Source organism: Trachurus japonicus, chromosome 12 (genome assembly GCF_045865225.1).
Source record: "Trachurus japonicus isolate A0001 chromosome 12, Traja_1.0".
Lineage (NCBI taxonomy): Eukaryota > Metazoa > Chordata > Actinopteri > Carangiformes > Carangidae > Trachurus > Trachurus japonicus.
Window position 1 is genome coordinate 6,204,866 of NC_140918.1, and position 17,812 is coordinate 6,222,677.

Below are 17,812 nucleotides of genomic sequence, written 5' to 3' on the forward strand. Positions count from 1 at the left end.
TCCTTCTCCTTCTCCTTCTCCTCCACCTCCTCCTCCTCCTCCTGACTGGAGTTCTCGTTTTACAGATTGATAGGAGACCTCTGAAACTTCTGAGACATTTGGTGCCACAACAACAACGTCCTGTTTGCTGTTTCAAACAATTAACTTTCTTTTACCAGTGTGTTGAACAACGAGTATCTATTTATTTATTGATTTATTGATTTGAGGTTGTTTGTGTGTGTGTATGTATGTATGAATGTGTGTTTATAAATAGATAAGTCTGTGGTTGGGTAAAATGAACAGCTGATACTGTCCTAGAATTTGTGAATAAATCAAAAAAATCTTCTTCCTCCTCCTCCTCCTCCTCCTGTTCTTCTGCTTCTCATCAGACGCCGACAGATCTGAAATTACAGGAAACGTTTTCACTGTAATGAAACATTTAACGTCTCAGTTTCTGTTGTTGCACCTGTTGTCAAACATTTCCCAACTTTCTCACAGCAACGACATTGAAGGAAACTTCTGGAAAATGAAGATGAACGTTTTGTTAAATTAAAATAATAATCAGATTTATTATTATTGTGTCAGACTGAATCAGCTGCAGCTAACAGGCTAAAGCTAACAGACCTTTAACACAACTTATCAATGTTTCAGGGTCAATACGGTCCTCACCGACACCTCGAAGGAACGTCTTCAAATTCGGCACAAACATTCACGAGGAGTCAAAGGTGAACTCATTGGATTTTGATAGTTGGGGGTTTTCTTGCCTCACTCCCGAATCCATGACAAGCAGATAGACACCATCCTTTCAATTGTGCGTGCAGTAACAAGGGAAATAGAGCCGTATCGCCTGTAATTAGCTTAGCTCAAACGCTGGAAGTGTATCGGTTAGCCTGCCTCCACCTAAAGTCATCAGAGAAACTCTTCAGCAACTCTAAACGGAAACCAGCGGGCCGATCTTCGTCTTCGGAGGGTTCAAGCAAAGACGGTTTATTTTGGTTCAAACTAGCTACATCAAGGGTAGGTTAGCTTCCTATTTCAAAGTAAAAGCACTTCTGTATGTAAAGGGCAACGGGTGTTTTATTTTGTGAAAGTAACCGGAAGTGCGTTGGTCACAACGGCTAGCTTGAGTAGCGCCGAATTCATCCTAACAAAATTGTAAACAGCTGGTATTTAGACAAATTAACGACACACTGCTGATCTAAACGGCTACTTTCTCGCCTAAAAATGGTGGAAATGTTGATAAAGTGATATATTTACAGAGTTTAGAGCTAAAATGAAATCAGCTTCTGAATGCTGATTTCGGCTCGGGTAGGAAACACTACCTATAGACTTCCAGCGTTTGAGCTAGGCTAATTACGGGCGATACGGCTCTATCTCCCTTGTTACTGCACGCACAGTCGAAAGGATGGTGTCTATCTGCTGGTCATGGACTCGGGAGTGAGGCATACGAAAAAAAAAGTTGGCGTATCACTTTAAAGGTCAAGGCTGTAGTGACATCACAAACGACAGTCTTGGCCTTCTGAATGTAGGATCTAGTGGAACTAGTCTGCGTGGCGGAGGGATACGAACCACGAGCAGCAGGTGATTCTAATAATCTTCTAAAATTTAAAATATTCACTCCAGTCGCCACATGCAGGATATTATGAACCAAAACACTTCATGGAGAGAGAGAGTTGCATGTCAGCGGTTAATGGTGCGTGCAGAAGACATGCAAATAGAGAAGGGAAAACAAATAGAGTGGCATGTGAAGACATCATCACGGGGGCCGCACTGTTTTCTGATGTTTCGCCTTGAACAAACGACTAATTGATGAATGGAGGAAAGCAGGTGGCAAATTAACCAACAACAGAAACAACAGAAACGCTCATTAGCTGCAGCTCCAGTTTTTTTTCTTTTCTTTTTTGTTGTTATTGCACTTTATTTCTCCAGTTTTCCTCAGTAACCTTTGCACATTTCTTTCTTTCTTTTTTTTTTTTACTATTTCCAACACACACACACATGCACACACACGCACGCACACACACACACATCCTGTCTGATCTAAGTTAGTGGCAGGGATCAGGTCTGGTGGTTAGACTAAACAACAGCATTTGAGTGGATTTGCTCGCTCTCATTAATCATCCTGACAGCTTGAAAAACAACATTTCCTCCTTAATGACTGTATTTGAGTAATCATGGCTGCTCATTTCCATGCAAGCATCTCATTCTCTCTCTCCCTCCCCCTTTTTCTCTCCCTCTCTCTCTCTTTTTCTTTCTTTCTGTGTATCTTGGACTATTTTTTTCTGACCTCCCAAGTCTGTGGCCGTGGCGTCGGTGCCAGGTCACACCGGCCAATTACAGCCGCTCATGTTCACGAAGAGGGTGAAAAACCAGAAAACCAATGAGAGAATGCGACTGATCCAGATGCAGGAGGAGGAGGAGGAGGATGGTGTCACCCCTCCTCCTCCTCCTCTTCCTCCCTCCCCCCTGTGCATGCGGCTAACCCACCGGCACCCGCTGGCCTCCAGGCCTCCGCTCGGTCGCTGCCAAAGCACGTTTTTCCGTTAAGCGTCGGGCGTGTGATGCATGAGAGCTGACAAGTGAGCGAGGAGCCCTCAGATCAGAACCAGCTGGGGCCGCGCACATTAGCACAGAAACCATAATTGCGTTTGCCCTCTTGTGCACCACTAAACTCCCTCTGTCGACATTTTTCTGACAAACAGACAAGAGGGAAAGAGACGTGGTGGTGGGACAGACCTTCTTTTCTTTTTTAAGAAATACAAATACCTGCTGAAGTGCACAGCTAATTCACTGGAAGGTGTGTGTGGATCAGCTCGACCTCCAAGTGGTTTTTCTAGAGTTTTTTTTTTCCTCTTTCTACAAGCGAGAAAAAAAAAGAAAGTGTATTTTGAACATTTCTCGCCGCCTGTGGGTGGATGTAAGTGATGGGTTTATGGCGGTGGAGAAACATCGGTACAGCACGGCTGACATCTGTGTCCTCTTTATTTTTGGACCACTTGAAAAGCCCTCATAGTCGGATGATGGATGAAGTGATAAAATTGGAGAGGAGACAAAATGAAAGCAGAGGAGTCGGTTTCTGGGAAACAGTTCGCTGTGTTAATCTGTAACTCACAGAGAAAGAGAAAGAGGGAGTGTGTATGTGTGTGTGTGCGTGGAGGCAGATGTTGCTCATTTCTGACTGAGCTTAATGGTTTTAATGCAGGAAACTGTTTCACTATCTCTGAGGACAAAGGAGGAGGAGGAGAAAGAGTCCAGAGACACAAACAAACGTCAACTGTTCCTCTCCGACCTCCCTGGGTTTCTTTTATTTTTTTGTTTTTTTTTTATTTTGGCCTCTGCACCGGTTCAGTCTGATAAAGAGGTGAAAGACTTGTCATGCAGCAAAAGGAGCAGCCTCACACACTCTGTCATCATTAATCACTGCTGCTGTCAGGCCGGCGGCCCCCACCTCCAACAACAACTACAACTACAACTACAACACCACCACCGCCACTAGGCAGCAGAACGACGGCCTCACAGCTCCGGCTTTAATTCAATTTGGTAACTGAGAGCTGAGTGGAGCAGATGGAGGGATGAGGAGACGTGGGCGGGAAGAGTGAAGGAGGAACTTCGACTTCTTCACGACAGGAACAAAAAGGAAAAAGAGCAGGAAGTGTGAAAGAGAAGAGGAAACATCACGTGACACATTCGTTAGGTTAATTAGCGACTCTTAAAGCCCCTGTACAGACTTTTTATTTAGTGTTGATTTTGGCGGCCCCTGGCCCTGTGGACGAAAGCGGTGGAATGAAGATGTTTGTCTGGCCGGCGCATGTAGATTTGTTTTGGAAACGTCGGAAAGAAGACGGGACCTTTTTTTTCCTTCTCAGCAGCGTAATGTAGCCTATCTATGTCAGTGGTCCGACCCGACCATGCCTTCCAGAGGTGTAGAATTAGACTACTTAGAAATAGCGTATCTATCTTCACACTGATGGGCTCATTTACTGTTGTAGGTAACAGAGACACATCAGCAGAAACCAGAGACTTTTGCGTATCCAGTTAAAAGCTCCGTACAGGGGCTTTAAGTGTCCATATTGTTGACTCCGCCCTCACGTGATGTCACCTCTGCATGGAGAAGTGGGGAAGCTAATGAATCTCCAAACAAACATATTAAAGCAGAAGTAAGCGGAATATTTGTGTTAATATAAGTCTTAAATAGTTATATCTTCTGACAGCAATCACTTATATAGAGTGTTTGGTCTGAAACACGGGTCTGTCAGTCCCTCTGCTCTGCTGTAAGCCGAGGAGAAAACTTTCCTTGTATCCTACAACCTTTATCCAATGAGGAGAGAGAACGGCATAAAGGGGCGGTCCTCTCTGTGTGTGCAGCCAAGGGATGCACGTGAATGTGGTGACGTAGGGACGAGGGCGGGGACTGCTAACTCCATCTGCTGACAAGAAGTTAGCCAAAACGACCGAATCGTTTACTTCTGCTTTAACTTTGTTGTCACTTGCAGAGATTCAAATTTAAAGCATCATGTAATTTAACATATCACTCCTGGACCACCAGGAGGCGCCTGTGGTCAAGTTGCATCGTACGTTAGCGTCAGAGGTTCGACTTCACTCATGTTTTTGTTGTATCATCTAAAAAAACATCATTTTAACACAGTTTAACTCTTGATATGTTTTAGCCTTTAAAGGGGAACTCTCCAAGTCCCGTCTCTTCTCTTCTGTGTCTCTAACCCTCCTCTCCTCCATGTGCATTTGTTTACAATGAAGCCAGTGAGAAATCAATCCATGGAGCGGTGGATAACGTTATTTATCATCTACCATGTTACCGTGTGTATATTTGTGTAGTCTTATCTGTCATAAACAAGAGATTACGGGTTACGGGGCGCGTTACGTTTGTGTGGCGACGGCGCTTAGACAAGAGCTGGGACACCGGGTCGGAGGCTCTGATCTTACAAGGTTGGTTTTCAGCCAAGAGAGCCTCCATTCTCCCTGGAACTAGTTACAAGTCATTGATTTAACCATCATATTTACCCTGAAGATGCTTCAGGGTAAGGTACAAATCCTGCATAGTTCCTCTTTAAAAGTAGGGGAAAAAAAACATTGTACAGTATCTTAATAAAAACCGAACAAAACGTGTTTTGTTTATTACCAACGGATGGCGTCCAAGTCCAACTTAGGCTCCACACACTGCTGCTACATGTTCATTTTAAAGCATCCGGACAAAAGACGATATATGACCAACACCTGAAAACACACAGAGCAGAAAGGAGGAAGTAGATTATCAGGAAAAAAAGACACAACAACAAAAAGCTGCAAATGCAGAATTTAACCCTTAGTGGTCTTATTGCACCACATTAAAAATGTTTACTGCAGCAATGTTCACCTGTCTGACCAAAGACCAAACGTTTGATTTATTTTGACATGTTGCTGTATCAACATGCTGGACATAAAACACACAACATCTGCTTCTTGATGGTTCGAACAGCATCAAACGAACTGTGACAGAAAGTTTGACGTCAGCACTTCCAACCGAAGACGACCAGGAAGGTTAAAGGACAACAGGTGCAACGACGAAAAGGTCGATGACACTTTGATTTTTTTATTATCATGTTGTTTTTTTATCTTTTGAAGTCGATCAGGTCTAGTCCAGCGCTTCTAGAGGTCTCACTGTCCACTCATAGTTTTCAAACTAAAACTAGTCTTTTTAAAGTTCAAGGTGAAAATGGATGTTTTAAAACATTGTTGACGGAGCTGTGACAAACAACAGCAGCAGCTTATCAGCCCCTCTCTCGGGCGCAGTGGGTCTGGAGCGCAGCCAACTCATCTCTCAGACTTAATAAACTAAGTGCGTCTGTTTTCTGGGACATACTGTATATCTGGGCAACGTGAAACCTCCATACAGGATCTCGTGCCCTCCGGTCGAACCCATACGCCCCCCTCTGCCCCCACCTACAGCAGCATCTCAGACCACGGAAACAGGAGCGCCGTGTCCCGTTACAGCCCCGGCCGGGGGACGGGGACGGGCTGCTTTGACCCCTGTGGGTCCTTCGCCTCGCTCTCTCTCTCTCTTGTCAGGAGTTGTGAGTGACCAGCGTGGGTCATCTATACTTCTCAGAGGGTGTCACAGTGTCATGTTGCTAGGAAATGGGCATATTACCGCTGCCAATCACGCAACCAGCAGCAGCAGCCGCCGTGGTAACTCGAGCGACTGTCAGGAGAAGATTTCATCTCCGGGGCGGACACACACACATACGGGAAAAGCAGCAGCAGCACTTTGGGGCTCCGATGTTTATCAGGATCCTAGCCGCAGCACAGTATGTATTCATTACATCCTGATGCTTCTCTGTCGATGTTATAAAACACAATCAATGAGCTTTAAATAAGGACACAACAACAACTACCACTAGGCCTACTGCTGCTGCTGCTGCTGCTTTGAGGTGACAGTGGCCGTCACAGAGGAACGCGAGCTCGATCCCTCTGGTTACAATCTCACTTGTCAACGCGGTGAAAAATTAGCGGAAGTAAAGCAACACCCAAAGTCATCAATCACAGTAAAAATAGCCTACTGTACAATTCCACTCAGCACTGACACACCAATACATCTTCCTCTCACTACTCCACCTCTCTAAAGGCTTCAGGTCACATCTGAGAGCAGTTTGCGGAGCTATAATTACATATAGATATAGATTTAGATATATAAAAAGGATTTAATGTGATATATTCACTGGGAAAAGAGTGAGTTATATGATAAATAGTGACACGCTGACCTCAGATGGTCGTCTATATTATCTGTTATTGGACTGACAAAGAACATAAAAACAAATTCATCTTAAAATGATGATGAAGTTGAAAGAAAATTTAAGCTACAGATAAAATGGCTGAAGATTAAAAGCAGAAAAATGAAAAACATGCATTGAGGTTGCCAACTATTATTTTCATTTTTCTGCGGATTTATAAATGTGCATTTTATAAACATGAGAAGACAAACGTTGACAAGTTTTCCCTAATAAAAGCTGAACAAAACTTAAAAGTACAAAAGATTCTGTTTACAGTTGAGTTCTGTGTTGTTTTTACTTTTTTTAAAAGCATTTTTTCTTTCCATCATTTTTGTTTTTCTGTTTTTTCTTCTTACTTTTCTTGCAAAACTCAAAAGAAAGAAACATAAAGCCTTTTGTTGGTTCATATTACCTCATAACGTTTTGTTTTTTTGAGAAATGAAGACAACAGAAAATACATCTTCAGTGTTATTTATTTAACAAAATATGACCTCCCCCCCCCCGCCGCCCTCTTTTTTCACTGGAAACCACCCCAAGTTTTACAAAAAAATATCACATCTCATTTTCATTGATTTGCTGTGAAAATAAAGAAACAAAGAAAAAAGAAAGAGAAAGAGAAAGAGAGAAAGAGAGAGATGTGATTTCAAACATTCATTCTGGAGAAGAGTTAAGACACGACATGTTCAACATCATCGTCGTCGTCGTCATCTGGCCTCCCCACGTGTTTCCCCACAGGACTGTGAGACGACTTATATCGTAAACATGAAAGCTAAGATTCCCGTAGAAAATAAATACAACGTCTCAGTAGGAATAAACAAAAACATAAGGAACCAAAACAAATCATCACAAACCGGTGGAGATGGATAAACAGTACAAGTGTGTTTGCGGCGAGGAGCCCGCATGCATCAGGAGGCGACTGTGGCCAGACTCCCATCGGCCAATCAGCTCATTAGCATCCCGCCATGACATCATCATCATGAACAATCCTAGGAGCCGCTGCCCAAACGTCCAACCATCAGTTCTGCAAAAGTCACGTCAAGGGGCAGTCGCGTCCGATGGGCGAGTATCCGAGCGACATGCAAGAGCCGGGTGCGCCATGTGACGTTTAAGTAAGGAGGGGGCGGAGCCTGAGCGGGAAAACATCGAGATGATGCGTTAAAGAAAAAGTGTGAAGATGCTCTCAAGTCAAAATCCAGGACTTCGCTCCTCCTCCTCCTCCTCCTCCGTGAATCCAGTCCAGTCACAGGAAGCAGCAACAACTCGCCGCAAACGTTAAAGTGACACTTTGGGAAACGCACAGAGCCTGAAGCTAGTTAGCCTAGCCTAGCTTAGCTTAGCTTAGCACAAACACAAGAGCTTCAATGAGTAATCAACAGGGCTGCCCCCCCGACCAATGATATCCTTGGTCGACCAGTAGTCGTCATTTGCCATTAGTCAACTAATCGCAGATAATGATGCAATGGTCGCGCTGCAGTGCTAGTAAATGCTAAATGCGCTAAATCGCTAATTGATCGCGGCCGGACACCGCTCCGCCATCGTCTCACACATCACACAGCTTATGAACTGGATTCATAGTTAACTCTGTCTCACATCCGTGATATCGCAGAGACCTGCCGTGTAAAATAAAATTTAAAAAAACTGACTGTGAGCGAGTTTCACAACTTCCTGTATCTGGCCCTTCAAATTAAAAGCCCTCTAGCCTTTCATACACAGTTCAGTCATAGTCAGACTACTGAACGTACAATAAGCCCTGGCTGTATATCCCCACCATGCACACTACACTTTTTCTTTTAACATATATTATCTTAGCACTTAGTATTTATTAATAACTATTTCATATTTAATTCACTTTGTTAATGCTGCACTGACTTATTTTATGTTGCGATAATTTTGACTTTTTCTATTGCTGCAGTGTTAATCGCTGCACGGTATTTTGTTTTTGTGTGTGTAAAGTCAAATTGAAATCGAAATATAGATTTTGACCTAATTTTGACAAGACACGGCTCAAAATGTTTTTTTCTGTTTTGTTTTTCTGCGACCAATCAACCAATGGAGTTAATTTAGGGCGACCAATGACTTCTTGGTTGACTATTTGGGGGCAGCCCTGATAATTTGCACTAATTAGTTGATGGAAAACATTTTCTGCTATTCCAGGCCACAAGATGTTTATGCTAAGCTAAACTCGGCCCGTAGCCTCGTGCTGTGACAGATCTGAGAGTAGAAACTGTCTTCTCTCCACCAGGAAGCGACGTTTATTTCCCAAACTGCCTCCTCCTTCTAATTAAAAGGAGCCGTGTCACTGGTAGCCCAGAGCGGAGGCCGATCCCAGTCTCTGGCTGTAGAGGGCGTAGTGGGGGTAGTACGGCCCCGTGGCGGGCAGCGAGTGCAGCGAGATGGGGGAGGGGCCCGGGGGCAGGTGGTGCACCTTGCTGTAGGGGTGGTAGCGAGCCAGACCCAGACCGGGCGGCGGCCGGAGAGACAGCGAGCTGGACATGGCGGCGGCGCCCGGGTGCAGGTGGCAGGACGCCGGGCCGGCGGACGAGACCGCCAGCAGCTTGCTACTGTCCAGGCCCACGGGCAGCGCCGCCGTGTGCGTGCGGAGGTGCGCCAGCAGCTCGTCCGAGGTGGCGAAGCGTTTGTCGCAGGGGCCGCTGGCGGAGACCCAGTTGCAGGCGTGCGGCTGCGGGTCGTTGGGGAGCATGAAGCCGTACGAGTAGAGCGGGTGCGAGAGCGAGGACGAGGCGCTGGCGGCGGAGCTCTGGTGCAGCGAGTGCAGCGGGTGAGACGGGTAGACCAACGGGAAGCTGGATTTTAAAGAGGAGGAGGGGTCGTGGATGCAGGAGTTGCAGTTCCCGCCAACGCCGCCGCCGCCGCCGCCGAGGTGCGACATGCCGGGGTAACTCAGACAGTACGGGTCCCGGCACAGGCCCTGCATGAAGGACGGCGGCGACGCCCCCGTCAGCGGGCTGGAGCTCGGGTGCTTCGCCATGCTCCCGACGCCGAACTGGGAGGAGGGGTAGCCGGCGGCGGCGGCGGCTGCTGCGGCGGCGGCGTAGGCCCCGACCACGGAGCCGTGGTAACCCATGTTGGAGGAGGAGGAGGAGGAGGAGGAGTGCAGCGGGAAGAGCGGCGGCGGCGGCGGCTGCTGCTGCTGCTGGCTGCTCGTCTTGTACGGAGAAATGGGCGCCACGTGTCCGAGGTTGTTGGACTGAGACTCCGCCGCCGTCGTCTTCCCGCCGCCGCCATCGTGGTTGGAGCCGGCGTCGGAGCTGCTGCCGTTGCTGCAGTTGGCGCTGGCTCGGACCAGGCTGGAGTTGGCGTGGAGCGGGCTGAGGCCGAGGCTGTCGGCGCTCGCCTTGTTCACCTCCGCCGCCTCCTTCTTTGGGTTGCTGCTGCTGCTGCTGCTGCTGTTGTTGTTGTTGTTGTTGTTGTTGTTGTTGCCGGTGGGGCTGCTCCGCTCGGGCGCCGTTTCGCCACTGTGCGAGTGCAACGGCGGCGGTTGTTGTCCACCAGGGGACACGCTCCGTTTGTGCTGCTGGTGGTGGTGGTGGTGGTGATGTCCCGATGGCGAGCTGCTGCCGCCGCCGCCTCTGGAGCCGGGCGAGGCGGCGTGGGGCGGGTACGGCTGCTGGCCGCCACTACCGCCGCCGCTCGAGTTCCCGTTAGCGGCGGTGACGTTGTTGCCGGGGACTCTGAAGCCGACCTTGTCGCTGCTGCTGCTGGTGGAGACGCCACCGTCCCTACGACAGTCTCCACTACCTTTGTTGTACGGCTTGAAGCTGGACTTGTCGTCCAGCGAGGAGGAAGAGGGGCGGTGCTCCCCCAGCTTCAGGCCGGAGACGGACAAGCGGCCGCTCGGCTCCTTGTCGCCATGGCTGCAGGAGGAGGAGGAGGAGGAGGAGGAGCCGAGCTTGGAGGAGGACGGAGGGTCTGGTTTACCGATCTGAGAGCAGGTCTGAGCCAGCAGGGCCAGAGGACTCTTCTTCGCGTCCAGCTACGACAAAATAAAACAAAAAACTGATTAGATCCTGAACTTCATCCTCATGTCTCATTGTTACAGATGTTTTTTTTTTTAGCTTTTATACTTAAAAAAACACAAAGTAAACAACTAGAATCAACTGTAAACTGACTCACACAAGAGCTGCAACTGTTATTTTTCTGATCGATTAATCTGACAGTCATCAACTCTGAGTCATAAAATAGTAAAAACACCAGATATAACATCCTGAAACTCAGTGATTTGTCGTCACGTTGTCTCCTCGATTAATCGGCACATAAATAATCACCAACTATCTTAGCAATTGATTAATTGTTTCATCCCTTGTCAAACAAAAACAATAATCTAAAAGAAGAAAGAAAGAAATAAGATGATTTTGCTATTTTTCCTTTTTATTTTTAAGCTTCTGAACACATCCTAACTCCTCAGGCTGTGGCTGCTGTGACTGGTATTTATTGACACTAAATGTTTAATCAATACAATGAATTAATAACAACATTACAGCTGCAGCTCTGACAATCATCTAAAAGGCTAAAAAAAAAATGGATTAACCATCATATATGACAGAGTGGAGTCGTAAAAACGCAGATTTAAGAAATAGATTTGGGTTTCGACCTAATGAATAATCAATATATTGACTAATCGACGCTCATTTAAATATATAATTAAGTTCTCACTAGACTAGAGAGTGGGTTTAACATCAGCAGCTTATGATGTAAGTTTATCTTGTTTGTTTAAAGGTCAGAGTTGACTGTGGGGTCAAAGACACGTGAGGTTTTTTAATAGCCTATCTATATGTTTCTTTAATGAGGCTTGCGCTCGTTATGGTGGTATAATAAAGGTGTAATAATAATAAATAACAACAGACCTCGATGCTGACCGGTGCGGACGTCAGTGGCTGTAAATACTCCGGGTGCAGCAAGTGTCCGGTGTGCGCGGTCAACATCTTGATGAGGCGGATGGGAAGCCGCTTCGCCTGCCGGAGAGGGTCCAGGGGGGTCAGCAGGGAGACCGCGGCGCCGGGCCAAGAGTGCTGACAGGCGGTCACCTCACCGAGCTCGATCCGCTGACTGTGCGCTGCTCCGGGGGGGAGATATTTCATCGGAGAGGGGTCGGTCGGTGCATGTGCGTTATAGTCCGGAGCGGTGTCTTTTTTTTAAATTAATTAAAAAACGCTGTTGTTGTAATCCATTTAAGTGTCCCAAAAAGAACCAGAACCAGAACCAGAACCAGAACCACAGCTGCTGGACGTCCTCAAATGTCCCCACTGACAGGACCCAGAATGAAAGAAAGCCTCAGTCCCGGTGCGTCCTCATCTACGGCTCCTTTTTTAAATCCAAAAACAATTCAAATCCAAAATGCAAATAAGAAAAAATACCAAAAAAAAGCAGATTAAAGTAGAGAATCCAACGGGTCAGACTGACACCGTGCTCCGTCCTGCACAGGAGGAGGGGGAAGAAAGCCCAGGATGAGTCCACTTCATCGGGTTTCCTGGTCCCGTTGCTGCTGCTGCTGCTGCTCCGTGTCTCCGCTCCGGACCTCGATCAGCCGCTCTCTGAGCTCTGCAGGCGGACTTCAGAGCCGAGGCAGCCGCGCTCTGTCCGCTGGGTGGCCGCATCGGTAATGAGATGGGCGGGGAGGAGGAGGCGCGTGAGGGCGGGGCCAGATGATGATGATGATGATGATGATGATGATGGACCAACCAACCCCCCTCCTCCCCTCCTACCACCTCCCTCTCTGCTTTTAACCTTTATCAGCACACAGTGATATAAAGAGTCATAACTCACCGAGCGCTTGAAATAAACACGTGTGTGACGGAGAAGTTCAGTCTCATTGATGCACCAAACTGGAACTTCACACATTAAAGCGGCTTCATCTGAGGATGTTTGGTTTTTTTGTCCACTAGGGGGAATAGGGGGGCAATATACTGATACTTTTATTGATTAAAGCAGCTAATGAGGCAGTGGTTCACAACCTAGTGGGCTTCAAAGGTACTGCAGGGTTAGTGGGAAAAAAAAGTTCATAAATATAAATAATGTTTTTAAATAGCTTAAGATAAAATGTTTAAAAACATTATTGTTTGTTTGTTTTTATACCCATATTAAGATTTTCTCAGCGATAGACCCGTGATAGGAACCTTTACGTTACGGCCAGACGAAGAACTTTTGGACTGCGGTCAGTCGTACAAAAGCTCTAGTTCTGCGATAGAAACGTTGGAGAACATTTAAGATGTGGAACTTTAAAATTGCAGTGTGTGGAACTTTTGAGTTACATATCTTTTAAGTTGCACAACATTAAAGTTGTGTACTTTTTTAAGTTGCGCAGTCATAGAACTTTTAAGTTAAAAAACTTAAAATTTGCAGGAACTTTTTGTGTAACTCTTTATTTGCAGATTTTTAAAATTGCAACCGCTGACCGTAACTTTTGAGATACGTATCTTTTAAGTTGTTTTACATTTAAAGATGCGGAACTTTTTATTTGCAGAACTTTCAAGTTGCAGAACTTTAAAAAAAATTGTGGCTATTGATAGAAATGATCAAGTTACGACCAATGGTAGGAACTTTAAAGTTACAGAACTTTTTAAAATGAAAAACGTGTGAGGGGCGGTGCGTGGCGCAGTGGGTAGAGCGGCCGCCTCATGTAGAGGCTACAGTCCTCGCCGCAGGCGTCCCCGGTTCGAATCCCGCGTCGGGCAGACCTTTCCTGCGTGTCATTCCCCCTCTCTCTGCCTCCCCATTTCCTGTCTATCTCTACTGTCATCACTATCAAATAAAGGCAAAAAGCCGAAAAATATACTTTAAAAAAATGTGTAAATTGTGGAACTTTTTATTACAGAATTTTTACGTCACAAAGCTTTTAAGCTCCGGTGCTCGCAACCAGAGATAGGAACTTTTAAATTGTGTCATGTTTAAAGTTGCAGAACTTTTTTAATCTGCAGAATTTTTAAGTTGTGGAACTTTAAAATTGCGGCTAACGATAGGAATGTTCAAGTTTCTGCAAATTATAGGGACTTTTAAGTTACAGAGCTTTTGAAATTGCAACCAGTGACAGAAACCTTTAAGTTGCAGAACTTTTAATTTCAGGAAATGTTCAGGAATGTGCAAGTGACGACCAGTGACAGGAACTATTAAGTTGTTAGATGAACGACTTTGCCACTGGACCACATCATTGTTGTCTTCTTATGCGACTGCTGACACTTTTGATATTTTCAATTGGGCCACAAGTTGGAAAATGTTGTGAACCACTGATGTAAGGTAAATATGAGCTGAACATGTTATTAACATGTCACTTTAAATGTGAGGAAATTTTCTCTGATCGTTTCCTCCTGTTCAAAAACACGACAGATTGAGGTCGTAAATGACAAACGTTCCTTGCGTGATTCTTCCTCTAAACTGTAAATTAAAGATGGACGTAGCCTTCATGTCGTCTCACGCAGCGTTGTGAATAATACTTTAGGATTTGGGAGGAGGACCAGACGGGGTAATAACTCTCTCTTAATGTCTGAGCAGAAGGAACTCCCTGCAGGCGTTTGTGAGACGTCGTGTTCAAGCAGAGATGAAAATCGGAGATGAAGACTTGCTTTATATTTGTGTTTTCATAGAAGCTAATCACTGATCACAGTTCTCAGAGTTTTAATTCTGAGAACTAAACAAACTAAACCAAACTGTAGGCCACTCCCCAGGTCAACAGACAACACATATTTATTTATAACCTCGTATCGTCAAGACCTACATTACTTTTGGTCTTTTTCTGTTATGCAACATTGTGATTCTGCTTTTTTGTACACAAAGGGACAGTCTGGCTTGTTTAAAAATAAAAATACATGGGTTTTTAAAGGAAAAAATGAACAGAATCATAGATTTATATCTGAGCTGTAATCCATCTGTGTGTGTCTAATGTTTGCTCAAACTGGAGATAAATGAACTAAAGGCCCCGATGTCAAACGTGACTAAGAGACAAGATCTGACCTCAAAGTTTTTGGAGGTTTAGTGCAAAGTAAACAGAGTGTGAACCACAGAGCATGAGCTTCAGACTCCAAGAGCCGTTTCAAAGATGCTGAACATCAGATGTTTGACATATGACCGAGCAGTGGTTAAAACCCAAAAGGGTCGTCGTAGTCGTCTAAATGAAACCACCCAATCATAAATATGCTGGAACGGGAAAAGATCCTCATCATGAACCACAGAGGAACAGGAGTTACACGGACACAAGAACCCGTTATTAAAAACTAAAAATGCTGTTTTTGTGAGCGCAACGATGCAGAGAACAAAGTCAGCGAGCGGTGGAAAAGAAGTCATACGGTCACATGAGTCATCGTTCACTCTGTCGCTGTCAGCAGGCTGATGAGCACACGCAGAGCAAACACTGAAATGAGTTTTTACTGCTGCACATGTTCGGTGTCGACGTAGCGCTGCCGAGGTTTTCACCGTCGTTCACTCAGAAACCGAAATAAATCAACTTCAAAATCACAGAAAAGAGACAAACGTCCACAACCTGCAGAAGAGCAGCGACTGTTGTCTGCACACAGGAGCTGCCAACAGAGTTTTAATGGGGACAGTTTGGCAAAATGTGAAGAAATACAATAGTGCAGCGTCGCATTTTTGTGTTTGCATCTCCACAATGTGTTGTTCTAAAACTTATCCACGAATACAAACCATTAATATTGATTTTTCTATCTAAAAAGTTCTGAATATGCATCTGTACCTATTCATGATGATTCCTACTTTATTCCTGTTCTGTAAAGTTTGTTCTCTGGTTTTTCTATACATAAGTGACAGAACAAAGGTAAAAAAACAAAGGAGAAAAAGATGCACAAACAGGACGAATCACATATTTGCTAATTGCTCATTTCCAAACCTTGGTAAGTTCACAAACCTGTTTGCAAAGTGTCGACCTGCTCGACACCGTCATGACAGATGTGTGTTTAGATGTGAATATCCCTTGCTAACGCTCGGGGCTTTAAGAAGACATTAAGCGTGTCTTCATTTACAACTTGACTTAAACCTTTGACTGAAAGAAAGAAAAAAAAAGTTCTGGTATGCTTTTAATTTGACATGTCACAGTGACAGATCATTTGTCTTGTAGCTTTTTGCTCTGAGCACAAAAAAAATCAATAAAGTACACAGAACATGTCACACCAGAGTCTATTTTCTTTTATTAATTTATGCCATTTTTACCAGCGAAGAAAAATGTGATAAAGACAGATCGCCTCTATATTAATGGTTCTATAAATCTGGAATGTTAATGACTTTATTGCATTACCGCCTGCTGACTGACTTTGCAATGAGCTAATTTTGCTAACCTAATTATACAATGAATTGGTTAAAGTACTTAAAAATTACGGCTGACAAGAACTATTAGCAGCAGCCCAAAATAGTCTGAGTCTGAAGGGCTTTGATTCTCTGGCTCCTTCGCAGCCTCAAATTGAGTGCAAAATCAGCCCTAATCCCTCATTACCTGTGGGCAAACGGCTGCATAATGTGAATTAGCTGCTGGATATTTGTACACGTCGTGCAACGGGGTCCTCCTTAATCTTCAAAAGGCGTTCGGCAAAACACGCGGTTTATTTTGGAGATTCTCTCTTTCACAATTCTTACAGGCGTTGTTAACGATCTGAAATCAGCTGGTTTAAAAAAAGACGAAGAAAAAAAGAAAAAAAACGTTTGGTTAAAGTAACTGTCGCCTTGACCTCCTGCCACTAAACAGCAGAGCAGCTACTCTCTACCATCCATCACTGTCCCGTTTGGTGATAAGAAGCTGAGAGCGGAGGCACCAGCTCATCAGGAAACAAGGTCACAGGCTGCAGCTTTGAGGGGAGGGGGGTGGGAGTGGGGGCAAAAACAGCCGGAGCAGTGGTTTGACTTTCAGGTGCTGCTACAGTACAGTAGGCCTAGGTGTTATTAAAGGGATACGCCAACAGTAGGCCTAGGCGTTATTAAAGGGATACGCCCCCAAAAAATGTTCGTGTCTTGCCTTACTCCCGAGTCGATGACCAGCAGATAGACACCATCCTTTCGACTGTGCGTGCAGTAACAAAGGAGATAGAGCCGTATCACCTGTAATTAGCTTAGCTCAATCGCTGAAGTGTATGGGTAGTGTTAGCCTGCCTCCATCTAAAGTCATCAGAGACACTCTTCAGCAACTCTAAACGGACCGATCTTCGTCTCAGAGCTGACAAAACTCTCCGGTAAGGCATCTTGAGCGGTCAAATGCCGGTAACGGGACGAGATCGGTCAAAACGGAGGGTTCAAGCAAAGACGGTTTATTTTGGTTCAAGCTAGCTACATCGAGGGTAGGTTAGCTTCCTATTTCAAAGTAAAAGCACAAATTCTATCGTCATGGTTTTCTGTATGTAAAGGGCAACGGGTGTTTTATTTTGCGAAAGTAACCGGAAGTAACGGGAATTAACCTGAAGTGCGTCACAACGGCTAGCTTGAGTAGTGCCGAATTCGTCCGAACAAAATTGTAAACAGCTGGCATTTAGACAAATTATCAGCTATCAACAAAGTCGCTTAGGTGTGTGGTCATCGTCCCCCGTTCTGTGATTGGCTCCCTAGTTTAGGGAAAATTGGGTCCATGGTTTCCAGGCTGACTTGCAGAGCAAATGAAACCGCGTGCAAGGCAGCATGGCTAAACCTAGGCTATGTAAAATGTGGAATCGATGAATATTCACGGCATCACCCGGTTTTAGAAAATTAAAGTAGATGTGGAGGAAAAGGGTCACTGGAAAAGTTGTTTGTTAATTTGTCACAACATATTGAATGGAACTTTATGCGTATTTGTTGTTTTTACAGGTTTATTGTCTTTCAGCTTGTTGTTTTGGTTTTGTGGCTCCATTATGCTGATTGTTACGAAGCTTGTGTAATTTTACTGTGTATAATATATGTATATTTCCTGTATCAGTTGCTCAGGATGTGCTGGACCCAACACTTTGCAAATGAATTGTCAGTGTGTGTGCGTTTACAGGGACCACAAAATCAGATGCTGCAGCTTTTAATTTAAATTTGACTTTACCTCAAATCTCTAATTGGATGTTGGTTAAATTAGTGTGAATATCCTCTCATCAGGATAT

At 45.0% G+C, this 17,812-nt stretch overlaps 1 protein-coding gene and 1 long non-coding RNA gene across 2 annotated transcripts in view; both read right to left on the reverse strand.

Moving 5' to 3' along the window:
* Positions 1-320: 320 nt before the first annotated feature.
* LOC146976974 (uncharacterized) overlaps positions 321-17,812 on the reverse strand; it is a 30,420-nt gene continuing 12,928 nt past the window's right edge. The window contains exon 3 of the long non-coding RNA XR_015037243.1: positions 321-380. This is a non-coding gene — a long non-coding RNA (uncharacterized LOC146976974). The remainder of the gene's footprint in view (positions 381-17,812) is intronic.
* LOC146976975 (zinc finger protein 703-like) lies at positions 8,875-11,886 on the reverse strand. The gene is made up of 2 exons (XM_085792387.1): positions 11,609-11,886; positions 8,875-10,737 (listed from the first exon to the last, which is right to left on the reverse strand). The coding sequence occupies exons 1-2, from the start codon at positions 11,840-11,842 to the stop codon at positions 9,040-9,042; spliced, it is 1,932 nt and encodes a 643-aa protein (XP_085648513.1). The 5' UTR covers positions 11,843-11,886; the 3' UTR covers positions 8,875-9,039.